This window comes from Petaurus breviceps, unplaced genomic scaffold (assembly GCF_028583685.1).
Source record: "Petaurus breviceps papuanus isolate PSGF00001 unplaced genomic scaffold, PetGlider_PUasm1.0 90702, whole genome shotgun sequence".
NCBI classification, from domain to species: Eukaryota; Metazoa; Chordata; class Mammalia; order Diprotodontia; family Petauridae; genus Petaurus; species Petaurus breviceps.
In genome coordinates, this window is record NW_027187317.1 from 8,465,223 (window position 1) to 8,481,775 (window position 16,553).

General features: G+C 35.3%; 1 protein-coding gene across 7 annotated transcripts in view; it reads right to left on the bottom strand.

The window, feature by feature from the left end:
- KCNK2 (potassium two pore domain channel subfamily K member 2) overlaps positions 1–16,553 on the bottom strand; it is a 280,559-nt gene that overhangs the window by 70,006 nt on the left and 194,000 nt on the right. For all 7 annotated transcript variants that reach the window (XM_069066044.1, XM_069066045.1, XM_069066047.1 and 4 more), the window contains 2 exons: positions 9,466–9,626; positions 6,137–6,323 (listed from right to left, as the gene is read on the bottom strand). In XM_069066044.1, the coding sequence (XP_068922145.1) occupies positions 6,137–6,323; positions 9,466–9,626 (348 nt within the window). The remainder of the gene's footprint in view (positions 1–6,136; positions 6,324–9,465; positions 9,627–16,553) is intronic.

A 16,553-nucleotide genomic window follows, 5' to 3' on the forward strand; every position in this document is an offset into this window, starting at 1 on the left:
ACACACACACACACACACACACACACACACACACACACACACACACAAGTGAATTTGCCCCAATTTGGGTCAGGCTTTTGGTTGAATAAATTCAAGTAACCTATTTCATTTGACATAGATATTTCAAGTGGTCATACTACTTCTTAATCTTATACATACAGGTAATACCACATTTCTTTTTTTTTTTTAAGCAATCGGGATTAAGTAACTTGCTCAAGGTTACACGGCCAGTTATTTCTGTGTGTGGTGCTGAGTATCTGAGCCCAGATTTGATCCAGGTCATCCCGACACTGGAGCCGGTGCTCTTACTCGCTGAGCCACCTGGCCGCCCTTAAGCAATTGGGGTTAAGTAACTTGCTCAAGGTTACACGGCCAGGTGTTTCTGGGTGGGTGCTAAGTGTCTGAGCCCAGGATTCGATCTCCAGGTCTTCTCAACACTGGAGCCGGTGCTATTACTCGCTGTGCTACCTGGCCACCCCCAATAATACCACATTTCTAATGAAAGAGTAACAACAGAGAAAGTAAGTTTTGCTTTGAAGATGTATTACCCTAGCCACAAATACAACTCTACTGTAAATAGGCATTGAAGAAACGATATTTTGCAAGGCAAATAAGAGAACCTTCAAACTCTTACAAAAAGGTGATGATCCTCATTTGCTAAGCCATTCCCGGGAAAAGGGGATGCCAGCAGCAGCAGTATCTTATGATGGATGATCTATGCTTACAATTCTCAGAAAGAACAGGTTTAAAATTCAAAGCATTAACTTGCGAGTTTTGTATGGAAAGTGGCTGCAAATTAGGTTCACCAGGTAATTCTATTTTTCAAATATTTCCATTTCAGTGAAACCAAAAGGACATTTTTTCCCAGGAACTTTCTTTTTCAAAACCAATGGTTAGGAAAGCTTCATCCAACTACTCATGACTCACTTAATGCAGAAGTTCACCAAGATTTCATTTTAGAAGAATTAGGTCATGATAAAAATGACTTTTTATGTCTTCTTTCTTATAAACAGGATGTCACATTTTGAGAAGGGTAAATTAACTTAATCACTTAAGGTCTGTGTTTGGGTAAAACAGTCAGCCCACAATATTTTGTGTGTGGATTTTAATCTCAGAAAAGTATATTTTCCCATTCTTAATTGTCACTTCCAAGTTGAAATTTATGAAATATGATGAAGGAAGGGAAATCTATGAAACTAGGAACTGCTAAATACCTCACATCCTATTTATTTTCTTAGGGCTAAAATTCAGTCTTCTGATGTCCCAGAGTTGTTTGGATTCTCAAAGACAACTTGAGTAGAACACAAGCTCTAGAAGGTTTTAATGTGCTAAAAAAAAAAAGTTTCCAAAGAAGAGACTATTTATGTAAGCAAAAAGAGACCCACCCCCAGTAGACTGATCACTAGGTGATGAGATTTTGGGCAATGGTTACCCAAACAAACAAAAAAAAGTACATTGCCATTGATCCTGTGTGTATACCTAATAGGAATGGTAACAGACTGATAAAGAAAAAAAATGTCAGACAGTGATACAACCACATCATTTTTAGACCACCTATCTAAATGCCTAATTGTTTAAGATATTGACTTAATTCTTGGTATTATAGATATGGGATGCTTGTCCAATTATCAACAAGTTGTCATACTAATGGAGTTTCTCACTTTGACATTCCTGCTATAAATAAAACAAAGTTATAAGGAAATTTTGGCTAAATAAAAATAATATCCACATATTCTTCTGAGAGAAGTAAATAAAAGGATTGGTAGAGTAGGTTTTATTGGGCATCCAAAGGCAGCAAGAAATCCCATGTCATGGAACACTTAGTAATCTAGCATTGATTGCAGTTTCTATGATGAAAATAATCAAAAATACCCCCACCAACAAGTCACTGCTTGTGTTCCAGCAGCTGGTGCAGAGGATAAAGAGGTAGAGAAATTCTATGAAGAGGAACTCAATAAGACAGAGTGGGAAAAGCACAAAGTTTGGAGACAGAAGATCCAGGTTCAAATATGGCATGTAAAATGTGACTTTTGGCAAGATATTAGCCTTCCCCAGGTCTTGGTTCATCTATAAAATAAAAGGGTAGGATTAGATGATGTCTGATGTCACTTCCAGTTCTCAATTTTCTTACAAATCTCCAAATTAAATCAACACTTTTTTTATTATTATGGTTAGTTGGTGATGACAGGTGGATTTTCACCTTCATAAGTATTTATATTAATGTGCTCTCTTGCATATGTTAAAATACAAGACTTATAGTTTCTACACGATAAGATTGGTAACATTTTTGTTCACATTTCTCAATTAAAATATTTTGAAGTGATGTTTCAATTCACTTTATTTATGGTCTCATCTTTATATACAGAGTCCTACATAACAGCCAGTTCATCTGACTCAAACATCTTATCTACTTCAAGGTGCTTGTAATTGTTAAAATAACTCACTAAACAGAGAGGTGTTAATGTTTTATCATCCGGCTGCTATGCATACTACTCTAATTTTAAACTGTTCATGTTCAAATAATATATTCCTTTCTTTACAAGTATTTTAATTTAGATTTCAATTATGGTTACTAATACTGCTTTACCCTTTCATGAAAGGATATCTTTTGTGGCTTGAAAAAGAAATTTTTGCCCTTATAAAACACTTTTTATATTTTCTGATTTCTTTGATCATGTTAAAATCAGTATGTTCTAAAGGACAGATGATATTCAGTTCTTTATTCTGACAGATTTGAGGTTCTACTATGATATTTTCCATTAAAAAGCTATAACATCTTTTCTTACAAATAGAAATATTATTTTCATATAAATGTGATGATTTGCATAATGAATGGTCCATTTGATGTATATTCAGTTACAGAAATAAGATAAAAAGGAATAAAGGAGAAGCTATTAAGTACCTGCTACTTCTGTTTGTGTCTTGGAATTGGCTAATTAAACAATCAAGAGACCCTTTCTTTTCTCCTTACTTGGTCTGCAATTAGGATAAGCTAATAAGAGATGAGTAAAGGTGACTCCCCTGCCTTGTGTTCCAAACAAGCAGAGTTATTCCAAAGACATAGCTAATATGAGATTACCATGTCTTCCCCAGAGAATCATAGATTCAGTGTTGGAAAAGATCTTAGAGGCTATTTAATCCAATTTCTACATGAAGATGACATTTCATTACACCATCCCCAAGAAGTGGTCATCTAGTTTCCCTGTTCAAACACCTCCAGTGTTAGAGAGAAAACTCACAATCTCTTAATGTCACCCATTCCATTCTCCTTACAGTTCTCTTTGGAAGCTCTTCCTTATATTAAAACAAAATTGTCTTTCCTGTACCTTCTACCCTTTGGTCTTAATTCATCCTTCTGAGTTAAAGAATAAGATAATCTCATTTTCATATCAAAGTTATTCAAGCACCTGAAAATGTTTTCTCTCCTATCACATCTCTTTTCCATGTTAAATATCCCCATTTCATCCAAATGACTCCATTAAATTTTCTTTTTTGAATTTATTAAACACACAGCTCTTAACTGAATCAGCTGAACCCAATCATTATTACTAAGTACTATTTTGAAAGGATTATATATATGAAACATATATATTATATACACCATTGAAAATTTCATAATTTATTTCTTTAAAAATATATATTTAAATAAATTTAAATAAAAAATTAAATGAATATTTAAATAGTGTACACATATATGAGTATATATGTATACATAATATAGAGTATATGCATATATCTGTATACATATACATACATGAGTATACAAATCCTTGATAAAAGGATTTTTTTCTATGAAGTTTGGATTCAGTCAAAGGGCCACACTTGAGGACCTAGAGAACCATATGTGACCTCAAGGCCTCAGGTTCCCCACCCCTGGAAGAAATGAATGTTTAGGTACAATATAAACCTTTCTCTTCAATCTATAACTGATATCAATCTGATTAATTTGACCCTGATTTTATCCTCAGACATGGTTAGGGCACCTCTTTCTAATTCAGAATCCTAATCTTAATATAAGATCTGTCCTGGAGTTTGTGAACAGGTTCCAAAACTTCAGTAGGGTGGAGTATAAAATCCCTAGTAGCTTCCACCAGTAGCTAATTATAAATTCTTAGGTCCAGCTTTCTGATTGCCACAGGCTTTCTTAGTCAAAAGTGCTCAGAATTCTCATTGCCTCACTTCTCAGACACTACTTGTCTCAAATAACATGAGAAAGAGTAGCCAAGTGGAAAGAGAAAGCTAACATCTGTTCTCTGGTTCTCTGCACTAATTGCTATCTCTAGTTTTCCTGCTTTCTATCCAGTAGGAACAGAGAATACAACAATTACAGTCACACAGTGCATCTGTGTGCCAGGAGCATAAACCCCTGTGACAGTTTTAAATCAGAAGGTTTCTCAACCATTTTACTCTATATTTCTTTCTGAAAAGATCTCATTCTTGCTACTTCCAATTATGTATACAATGTATACTAAAAATTTGCACACTCTTTGCTCTTTAGCAATCATAACTTTTCCACATCTTTCCAAAACAACACAGATCTTTGAATTACAAAACTTTTTGGTCACATCAATAACCATTTTCTTTTTAAAAAAGACTTTTTGAAAAAAGAAAATGTTTAAACTAAGGATTACACAGAGAACATAATTTTGAAAGAGAAATTTCAGTGATCTCACAACAGGATCATTCTTTTTTTTTTAGTCACTTCAATTAGGCAAATTTTTAGGTAGAGCATATACAAATACCTCCAATAATGTTGTGTTAGACTTTGAGAAAAGGAACACAAGGAAAGGGAAAAATAGAAAAGTGGAATTCATAGATAACCCCTAAATTTCATTTTAGCCATGGTTTGATCTATTTCCCAAATGAAACTAATTGAATGATTGATTTTCTCTTCCTTTCTGTTCCCTTCTTGTGTATATGTTAACAAGTAATAAAAATGCCAAAGGAAGGATCAAGGTGAAGTCACAGTCTAAATGAAAAACACATGTCATTATCTAGGCTAGATAATCATCTTCTGAATAATTAAGAATTGCTTTGGCATTTTAAACCAAGAGAAATAATTTTAGAGTATTTGATCAAAGTGAAGAAAGGCTATGAGGAATAATGGTTAGAAAATTGGCCTCAGAGACAGGAAAGGCTGGGTTCAAATCCTGTCTGACACATTGGATATGTGACCCTGTTCAAAGAAGAAACCTCAACTCAGACACTTCTCTTCCCCTCATCCCTAGGCAGCTCACTAAGATTATAGAAAAGATATCAATCTGCCTTGGTAGAGGGAGCTCCTCACAGTGTTCCCTATATAGATTAAAAAAAAAAAAACACTGTTAAAAAAAAAAAAAGAAAAGAAAAAATGAATATGTGTTTCCCAATTTATCCTAGAAAGGCAGGACGATGGAGGGGAAAGATTTTTGGTCCCTTGGCCTTAGGTTAAAAAGTTCTGGATTAAAATCCAGCTTTGGATACTACTTGAACCTCTCTGGGATGAAAGTACCTCATCTCTCCAATGAGAAGTTTGAACTAAATAACCTCTGTGGCCCCTTCCAGCCATAATATTCAGTGAAACTATGAATTGGTATTTAGGAGAACTGACTTTGCAAATTTTCTGCTAAAGGCAGAGAGCTTAAAAGTTAAGAGCAGAAGATGAATGAGATATTATAGGGAGTCAAACAAGAGTTAGATTAAAAAAATCACAGAATTGGTGAAACCAAGAATACAATAGGACATACATTTTAAGCAAGACAAATAGAAAAAGAAAAAAGTATATGTGAAGCAAAGGTAAAAGATGAAAGTCAAAATCAAATTTTCTTAAAATGCTATCATGTAACATAACATTTTCCTAAGTTGCAATTGCTCAAAAAACTAACAATGAAAATGGGCACTGCCATAGTTTCTAAATCTACAGTGTTACTGTAGAATAAGAAGTTTAAAATTCCATTAAAAAGTGGAAGTCGAGTCACTATGCTTCTGCAAATTTTTAATGTCACATGACAGCTATATTCTTAAATTCTAACATGATGTTCAGTCCAAGTCAATAACAAGAGAGTCTTTGCTCTCTTCCCATTAAAACACCATTGAAATAGCCATGAAAACAATAGATATGAGCATTGAAAACAAAAATAGAAACAAAGACCCTTACCTGCAACATAATCACCAAAACCAATGGTTGTTAATGTGATGACCACAAAATAAATGGCATCGAGGGCACTCCAACCTTCTATGTGCTTGAATATGACTGCAGGTAGAGCAACAAAGAGAACACACCCAAACAATATGAAGATGATTGTTGAGATGATTCGAATTTTAGTCTGACTCACATTCCACTTCTGGACATGAAAGAAAAAGAAGACTTTCATTATTGGTATGCCTGAAAAACTGGACGCGTACATCTACATAAAAATTATTGTAAGTAACCATGTTACTTAGTCCCCTTAGTGATACTAACTCTCAATTATCTCTACCCCTAGAAGACATGTGTGATGTAGGTGGCCCAAGGTAAGCATTTTAATAGAATTTAATTAATTTAATTGTTCAAAGTTATACATTTATGTTATTTTTGCTTAGACTAAAAATAACATATTTTTTATTTTACAGGAAAATCAGGGGGTGTCTTTCAAGAAGTATCTTTAGTTGAAAGGAGAGAGTGAGCCCAGGACTCAATATCTGCTATGCATAATGAGTTAATAAGAAGACACTGTTTCCTGACCTTGTAATTCTGTGGCTATCCTCCACCTTGGGATCCTCTCGTTTATCTTTACCTCCAGGCTTCCCTATTTTCCTTCAAATCTCAGATAAAATGTCCTTTGCAAGAAGTCTTTTCCAGTCCCCTTTAATGCTGGCGCCTGCCCTCTAAAATTACTTCTGAATTACGCTGTTTCTATGTTGTTCTTGTACAGCACTTACATGTTGTCTCTGCCATTTAAATCACCAGCGTGGGGCACATTTTTGTCTTTCTTTGTATCCCCAGCATTTAGCAGTGTCTGACACATGATAGGTAGCTTAATGTTTGTTTGTTTGTTTTTAACTTGACTTGACTTAAACAAAGTTCATGGCAATAATATACAATAATCTTGCGGTTATTTAGCTTACTTGACTAAAAATGGATAGGAAGGAAGGAAGGAAGGAAGGAAGGAAGGAAGGAAGGAAGGAAGGAAGGAAGGAAGGAAGGAAGGAAGGAAGGAAGGTAGGAAGGAAGGAAAGAAGGAAGGAAGGAAGGAAGGAAGGAAAGAAGGAAGGAAGGAAGGAAGGAAGGAAGGAAGGAAGGAAGGAAGGAAGGAAGGAAGGAAGGAACGAAGGAAGGAAGGAAGGAAGGGAAGGAAGAAGTCCTAAATACTTGAGTTCGGTTCCCACCTAGGCCTGTTTTTACCTCTATTTCATGGCCTTAACAAAGGAAGTTATTTTATGAAATGATGTCCTTTGTTACAGAGGAGACAGGCAACAGGTTATGGATGAATCTATATGAAAATGTCATCATCAATATGGGAAAAGGGACCCAAAGGTCATACCTATAATAGGAGGTCAGTAAAATCTTGTCCAAGATTTGACATATCATATCAAGAATAGCTGTTTGTATACAAATGTATTAAATTATAATGAAAATAAAGAAACACAGAGAATAGGTGTTTGTGACTTAGGACATTGGTACCAGTGAATAGGATATGAATCTTACCATTAAGCTTCTTTTAAAATCTTGCCTTTTCTTTCCCATTTGTCTTCTCTCTTTCTTTCTTATTCCCCCATTTCTCTATTTTACTTTATTATTCTATTTTTTATCCTTCTTTCTTCCTTTCTGAGTGTTCCCCTGACAATTTCTTAACTTTTATCAATGACACCTTCAGGCAATGCTTTGCCTTACAGAAGTCATGCATTATTTCAGAACATGTTGTCCTCAGACAACAATAATAGTTATCACACAGCATGCCACTAAGGTACACATAAAGTTATAGTAAAAGAAATAATCACAAAGTGACAACTTTCAATTATTTACATGAATGTTTTTAGTAGCCAATTTTGAATACCAAGCTGGCTCTCTAGGAATAACTTCTTATCCCATCATCCCTTGCTAATTGCACAGAGAGATACAAATTAATTTAAATATTAGCCAATATAAAACTTAAAAACTGAAAAAAAAATGCCTTTTATGGTAGTCAATACATGTCTATTGAACTGAATTGAACATAGTAGTAAAACTGGATTATCATGATGAATTTTTTTATTTTGGATTGAATTTATGATTTTATTCATGTAGGGAACTCAAAGTGAGCAGATTACTACCTGCTCTTCAATTTCTAGTCTTAAAGAATTGCCTGGGACACTGAAAGGTTGTGACTTGCCAACAATCACGCGGTCGTTAAGTGTCAGCAGCAAGACTTGAATTCAGGTCTTCTTGACTTTGAGGCCAATTTTCTATTCAAGGTGTCATGCTGCCTCCCATGCATGCTATTTTTTGTTGTTGTTCAGTCATTTCATTGACTCTTCACGAGCCCATTTGGGGTTTTCTTGGCAAAGAAGCTAGATTGGTTTGCCATTTCCTTCTCCAGTTCAGATGAGGAACTGAGGTAAACAAAGTTGTGACTTATCCAAGGTCATACAGCTAGTAAGTGTCTAGGTCAGATTTAAACTCCAGAAAATGAGTCTTCCTGACTCCAGGCCCAGCGCTCTATCCATTACCCTACTTATCTGCCTTGTTGTTGTTGCTGTTATATCCTAATATTCTTCTTAATTGCTGAAAATTAAGTTATACTGTTAAAGCCTTAAAAAAAATTACTAAATCAGGATTGTTGTTGTTTTTAAATCTGGAATTTGAATAGGTGAATCATCACCCAATTTTCCATAATGGTTTGTTTTGAGACTCAAACAAAAGAATGTATATAAAGTGCCATGCATTTTAAAGTGCTGTAAAATTTCAATCAGCTAAATTCTCAGAGGTTCCCAAATTTTTTTGGCCTACCACCCACTTTTTTTTTAAGCAATTGGGGTTAAGTAACTTGCTCGAGGTTACATGGACAGTTATTTCTGGGTGTGGTGCTGAGTATCTGAGCCCGGATTTGATCCCCAGGTTATCCCGACACTGGAGCCGGTGCTCTTACTCGCTGAGCCACCTGGCCGCCCCTTACTACCCACTTTTCAAAAAAACATTAGTCAGTGCCCCCCCTGGAAATCTACTTTCTTTAACCCTTTAATTGTTTTTTTTTTAATTTGCATCATTAAAAAAAAATACTGCTCCCCCAGAGGATTGTTCTGGTATCCCTCCCACCCTGCTCCAGAGGGGGGACAGTATCACCCATTTTGGGAACCTATGCCAGGTCATAAAATGTAGTAATATATAGAAATTTTTTGTGATTAAAAAAAATAACCATGGATATAGTGAAATAAAATGGTTTCTGCATTTAAGTTTACTTTGTTTTCCTCATCAAATATTTGCAGGTTTTGTAACAAATATATATGGTAAAATATTTAAATGCTCACAATAAACGTATCTTCTACTTTGGCAATTCCTTTTCCGAATATAGTCCCTAGTTGATCTCCAACTCCAGCCAATAGAAAACCAAAGAGGGGAATTCCCAGTAAGGCATAGATGATACAGAATATCTTTCCACCTTCTGTACGGGGCGAGATATTTCCAAAGCCTAAATCACAAAAACAAACCAAAAAAAATTCAGATATTTACAAATTAGTGATATATAAAAATACATGCCAAGATACAAGATGAATGAGAGAAATTGTAGAATGTTTCACAATGAACTCACTATGCATTGCTAATGTCATTGTAATTTTATGGGATAAACATTTTAAGCCAATATAAAGTATCTTTCGCGGAATATTTTGGAGCATATATGGAGGTTTAGGTTTACAGAAAGTATATTTAACATTCTATTGTTTTATTTTTTGACAAAATTTTTCAACAATTCAACATAATTTATAATAGAGAAATTGCAAAAGTAACAAGAAAATTTTCAATTAAATTTAACATATTTCTATATAGAAAGAGTTCTGCTGAATTTTGTAAACATTTGTGGGCACTCAACATGAAAAAATGCATCACTCTATTTTAAATGTTGTCAAATGATCGTTGTTACTCTAAGAATTTAAGCAGTTACTTTTTACTTTATTTTCAGATAATAATAACAATATAATAATAGCTAATATTGATATAGTACTTTCTCTTTTGATCCTCACAACAACCTTGTGAGGTAGGTGCTATTATTATGTCCAACTTACAAATAAGGAAAAAGAGATGAAAAGGGATTAAATGATATGTTTATATTGCTAGGAAGTATTCACGACAAGAACTGAATTCCTTTTTTCATGACTTCAAAACCAGTGCTCTCTCCACCTAGCTTCCTCATAACTAAAAATTTATAAATGATTCATTTGATCAAGCATCCAAGATTTTCTAGGATTGGCAATTATAGATTAAGGTTATAATTCAACGAGTTCAAAACTACCATCTTTCATAAATTGACTAAATTTTCTAAATTAAATCCACCTTCACTTATCACACTCTCTTATGGAATGTAAAAAGTTGACAATATTCCAGGCATTTAGGGCATCCATAGAATATGAAAGAATCATGCTTTATAGCCAAGGATGAAAAGTAAGTGAAACACAATTTTAACAAAATTCTGTGTCATGCCAGAGAGCAATAATTTACTAATGATATAATTTAATAATGACATAATGGTCAACTGACAGGAGGTAATGCATATTCTGTGTGCTGTACTGCTCGGGCCACATCTGGAATAATGTGTCCATTTCTATGCATCCCAATTTAAGAGGTGACACTGACACAGCTATGTTCTCATATTACATAAGAAATTGTTGAGAGAGAGGGAGATGTTTAGCCTGGAGGGGAGACATAATTATCATCATTGTTTGAAGATGTCTTGCGTAAAAGAGAGAAAAGCTTTATTCTCTGTTGCTCTCTACCTGTGCAGAGGACTGACCCTATAATTTCTACTTTGAGGATATATCTAAGAAAAACCCAGGTGGAGCCTAGATGGCAGAATAAAGGCAAGGACTAGCCTCCAAACCCCTCCAAATACCTTTTAAAAATGACCAAAAAAAATTCTAGAGCAGCAGAACACACAAAAAGATGGAATGAAACAAATTTCCAGTGCAAGAAAACTTGGAAGGAAAGATCTGTTGCACTAGAGTGAGAGAGGAGAACAGTCCTGCACAGGCCATGCCAGCTCAGATTAGGCCCCAGCCAACTATGAGCAGGCTTCAGAGTGACTGAATCACTGGCAACAGACCTCTCAGCCACAGATGCTAAAGACAACTTAGAAGGTCAGCAGCAAAGGTCTGTTGAACCCAGATGAGAGTGGAGCACAGTCTAGCACAGGCTACACCAGCACAAGCCAGCACAACCAGGGCCAGCACAGCCCTGGCCACAGCAAACCAGGAGCAGGTCATGGGAATCACTGAATCAGCAGCTGCAGAAACTGCTTCCAGAGCTTTCAGCTCACAGACAGGAAGGGGGTCAAACTACTGATCAGAAGGAGATTACAAGGGTCTCTTTGCTAGCACTGAGGCAGGACTCTGTTGCTTTGTCCACCCTTGATCCAGGTCACAGTTCTGGGTGGCAGTCCCAGGCAAGGAGGAACACTAGCAGACCAGAGCTTATGGCCACTGTGAAGGTGGGACCCTCCTCACAGTTCCAGGGCAGAAAAGAGTGCTTGTGGTCATTTACAGACCAGAGCATAAGCCAGGAGGGTAGTAAACACTTCTCCTTAAATCATACAACCTTGGAAGAACTGAAAAGTTACAGGTCTCTACAGGTATCTCTGAAAACAGCTGTACAAAATCCGCTGAAGCTTGGGACAATGCTCCCTCCACTCTGGAAGTAGAGCCCTATTTTACCAAGAGTAAAAAGTCAAGTAATAGACTGGGAAAATGAGCAAACAACAGAAAAAAACCCCTCTGACTATTGATATTTACTGTGATGACAAAGAAGATCAAAACATACACTCAGAAGAAGACAAAGTCAAAGTTCCTACATTCAAAGCCTGCAAGAAAAGTATGACTGGGTCTCAGGCCATGGAAGAGCTCAGAAAGGATTTTGAAAATCAAGTAAGAGAGGTAGAGGAAAAATTGGGAAGAGTAATGAAAATGATACAAGAAAATAATGCAAAATGATTCAACAGCTTGGTAAAGGAGGCACAAAAAATACTGAAGACAATAAAACCTTGAAAAAAGACTAGACCAAATGATAAAAGAGGTTCAAAATCTAATGAGGAGAAGAATATCTTAAAAAGAAGAACTGGCTAAATGGAAAAAGAGGTCCAAAAACTCACTGAAGAAAATAATTCCCTAAAAATTAGAATGGAGCAAATGGAAGCTAATGAATTTTTGAGAAATAAAGAAACAATAAAACAAAACCAAGAGATTGAAAAAATTGAAGACAAAATAAACTTTCTCATTGGAAAAACAACTGACCTGAAAAATAGATCCAGGAGAGATAATTTAAAAATTATTGGACTACCTGAAAGCCATGATCAAAAAAAGAGCTTAGACATCACCTTTCAAGAAATTATTAAGATAGAAGGGTACCCTAGAAAATAAGATAGAAATTTAAAAAATCTACCAGTCACCTCCTAAAAGAGATCCAAAAATGGAAATTGCCAGAATAAAGCCAAATTCCAGTTTTCCAGGTCAAGGAGAGAATATTGCAAGCAGCCAGAAAGAAACAATCCAAGTATTGTGGAGCCACAGTCAGGATAACACAAGATTTAGCAGCTTCTACATGAATAGAGCAGAGGGTTTGGAATATGATATTCCAGAGGACATAGGACCTAAAATCAATTACAAGCAAGAATCACCTACCCAGCAAAACTAAGTATAATCCTTCCAGGGGAACATAGACATTCAATGAGATAGAAGACCTTCAAGCATTCTTGATTAAGAGAACAGAGCTAAATAGAAAATTTGACTTTCAAATACAAGACTCAAGAGAAGTATAAAAAGGTAAACAGGAAAGAGAAATCCTAAGGGACTTAAAAAGGTTAAACTGTTTACATTCTTACATAAGAAGATGATATTTGTAACTCATAAGATCTTTCTCATTATTAGAGTAGTTAGGAGTATAGACAGAGGGTACAAGCGTGGATTGAATATGAAGGGATGATATCTAAAAAATAAAATTAAGGTGTGAGAGAGGAGTGTACTGGGAGAAACAGAAAGGGAGAGGTAGAATGGGGTAAATTATCTCACATAAAAGAATCAAGAAAAAGCTTTTACAGTGGAGGGGAAAGAGGAGGTTTCTGAGGGAGAGTGAGTAAATCTTAAACTAACCAGAATTGACTCAAAGAGGGAATAACATACACACTAAATTGGGTATAGAAATCTAATTTACACAACAGGAAAATATGAGGGAAAGGGGATAAGAGAAGGGTGGTGGTGATAGAAAGGAAGGCAGATTGTGGGAGGAGATAGAAGCAAAACACTTTTGAGGAGGGAAAGGATGAAAAGGGAGAGAAAATAGAATAAATGGGAGGGATAGGATGGGAGAAAATACAGTTAGCAATAGTACCTGTGAAAATTTTTGAAGCAAGTTGCTCTGATAAAGATCTCATTTCTCAAACATAAAGATAATTTAATTAAATTTATTAAAAAATAAGAGCCATCCCCCAATTAATAAATGATCAAAGAATATGATCAGTTTTCAGACATAATCAAAACTAGAGTCATATGAAAAAATACTCTCACTATTGGTAGGAGAAATAAAAATTAAAAACAATTCATACCTATTATATTGACTAAATGGACAGAAAAGGTAAATGACAAATATTGGAGGGGATGTGGGGAAAATGAGACATTAATGCACTGTTGGTGGAGGTGTGAACTGATTCAACCACTCTGGAAAGCAATCTAGAACTATGCCCAAAGGGCTATAAAACTATTCATACCCTATCAATACCACTACTATATCTGTATTCCAAAAGACATAAAAAAAAACAAAAAGGAAAAGCACCTATATGTACAAAAATATTTATGGTAGCCCATTTCTGGGAGCAAATAATTAGAAATTGTGGGGATACCAATCAATTGGGGAATGGCTGAACAAGTTGTGGTATGTGATTATGATATAATACTATTGTACTATAAGAAATGATGAGCAGCTTGATCTCAGAAAAACCTGAAAAGTCTTGCATTAGAGGATGCAAAGTGAAATGTACTGTGTACAAAGTAACAGCAATATTGTAGGATGATCAGTTGTGAATGACTTAGCTATTCTTAGCAATAGAATGATCTGAGATAACTCTGAAGGACTTATGATGAAAACTGCTATCCATCTCCAGAGAAAGAACTGATGGTGTCTGAATATAGATTGAAGCATACTTTTTTTAACTTCATTTCTCTTGAGTTTTTTAATATATGTTTTCTTTTACATGACTATTATGAATATGTTTTGCATGACTACCTATGTATAACCTATATCAAACTGTTTGCCTTCTCAACGAGGGAGGTGGTGGGGAAGGAGGAAGCAAGAGAATTTGGAACTCAAAAACTAATGTTAAAAATTGTTTTTACATGTCATAAGTGAAAAACAAAAATAAAATACCTTAAGAAAAAAAGAAAAAAGAAAAACCCTGATGTTGGAGATACTAAATAGAAAAGAGTTCACATATATTAAAAACTAAGGAGTATACACAGAATTATCTATATCTTTGAAGTTGGGACTTCACATTCATGAAAATTACTCTGGGTTTTTTCAATACACTCAATCCAATTCCGCAAGCATTTAAAAAAATATTGAGTGCTCACCATATGAAGGACACTGGGGATATATAGAAAAATGAAATATATTGCCTGTCCTCAAAGAGCTTATATTCTATCAAGAGGGAGAATATAATATCATACGAACAAGTAAATACATGATAAAATGAGGAGGAAGATAGCACTAACAATGAGTGGGATTAAGTAAGACTTTCCATTGGAGGCAGCTTGGGTTGAGCCTTGAAAATGCTAAGAATTCTGTGAGGGGGAGGTAACAAGGGTGAACATTTCAGGATTTGGGGACAGCATATGCAAAGGCAGAGGTGTAGGAGATGTGATGCCAATTATGAGGAAGAACAAGTAGGACAGATTAGTTGCAACATAGAGTGTGTGAAGGGGAGAAATATGAATGTCTGTAAAGGTAGGTAGGATCCAGATAGTGAAGGGCTGTAAATGCCATGCTGACAAATCTGTATGCCTTCCAAAGACATAGTTGGATCCCTTTCCTTTAGCCAAACAAAAGGCATGGACCAACATTTATCCAGCTTTCATTTAATTGAATAGACATGTAAAAAAAATGCCAGTTATGTACAAGGTATTAAGTGATGAGAATAAATTAATGATTTTTTTTACATAATGCAATTATTTGACAAGAGGCATATTTTAAGAATAAATCACAATAGTAATCAGATATAATTCTGAATGTCAAGCACTCATGTTCTAGGAAAGACAAGAATCTTACAACCTTTGACTCTTCTCCACCTCCTCCTCCTCCTCCTAATACCAATGACAGTTATAGACAACTTTAAAGTTAACAGAGCCCTTCAACACATTATTTAATTTGACCTTCACAACAACTCTGTGAGGCAGATACAAAGGTACTGTCATCTTTTTCTTAACTATGAGGATATTGAGGCTTCAAGAGATCAAGTAATCAACTACTCATGTAGCTAATAAGTGTGGGATTTAAACTCACATCTTCCTGAGTCCAAATCCAATAGTCTAACCACTATGCCACACTCAATCTATAAGGCTCACTACAATTCTCTAAGCCACTTTTCTATTAATTATACAAAGATCTTGAGTTTGAATATAATTTCAGACACTCACTAGCTGTGTGATCTGGTTAATCACTTAACCTGTTTGCCTCAGTTTCTCATTTGTAAAATGAGCTGGAAAGGGAAATGGCAAACAGCTCTGGTATCTTTGCCAAGAAAATATCAAATGGGAGCCAGACAATGACTGAAACAACCAAACATCATAAAATTTATCCTATCTCAGTTATGCTATACTATTATGGAGATCTATCCTTCCAGAGAAGGAAAAAAAAAACAGGGCACATCTGAAGGCAAATGATAGGTAAGATTCTCTTTATATAAAAGAGAAGCTGGAGAAAATCTCAGGAGTACATGGCATCTTGCTTTCCAAGCAATAATGATGGTATGCCACAGAATCCCTCAGGTGAAAAGTCATTCATTATTGGTCAGAGGAAAGAGAGTGGAGTAGTAGTGATTGATGACTTCCTGCTCAGTGGTAGCAAGGTTGCTATTTGTCAACCTGACAAAAATAAGAAAAGGAAATGCGGTTGTCTTGGGGCATGCATCTGGGACATGACAGAGGATGTCTATAAATTTGTCAGATCAAATAATCACTACCTACTCCCTATGGTTTATGTGTGGATAGATTATACTGCCAAAAGTGACACGGAAATATTACTAAAGATTATGAAATTGAAATTCAAAGCAAAGAACTAAAGACCTTAGCTGCCCAAGTGGAAGGCCCATTGATATTGATGAAGGACTTTAATTGAAAATGGACAAGGAAGGAAAAAATTGCCT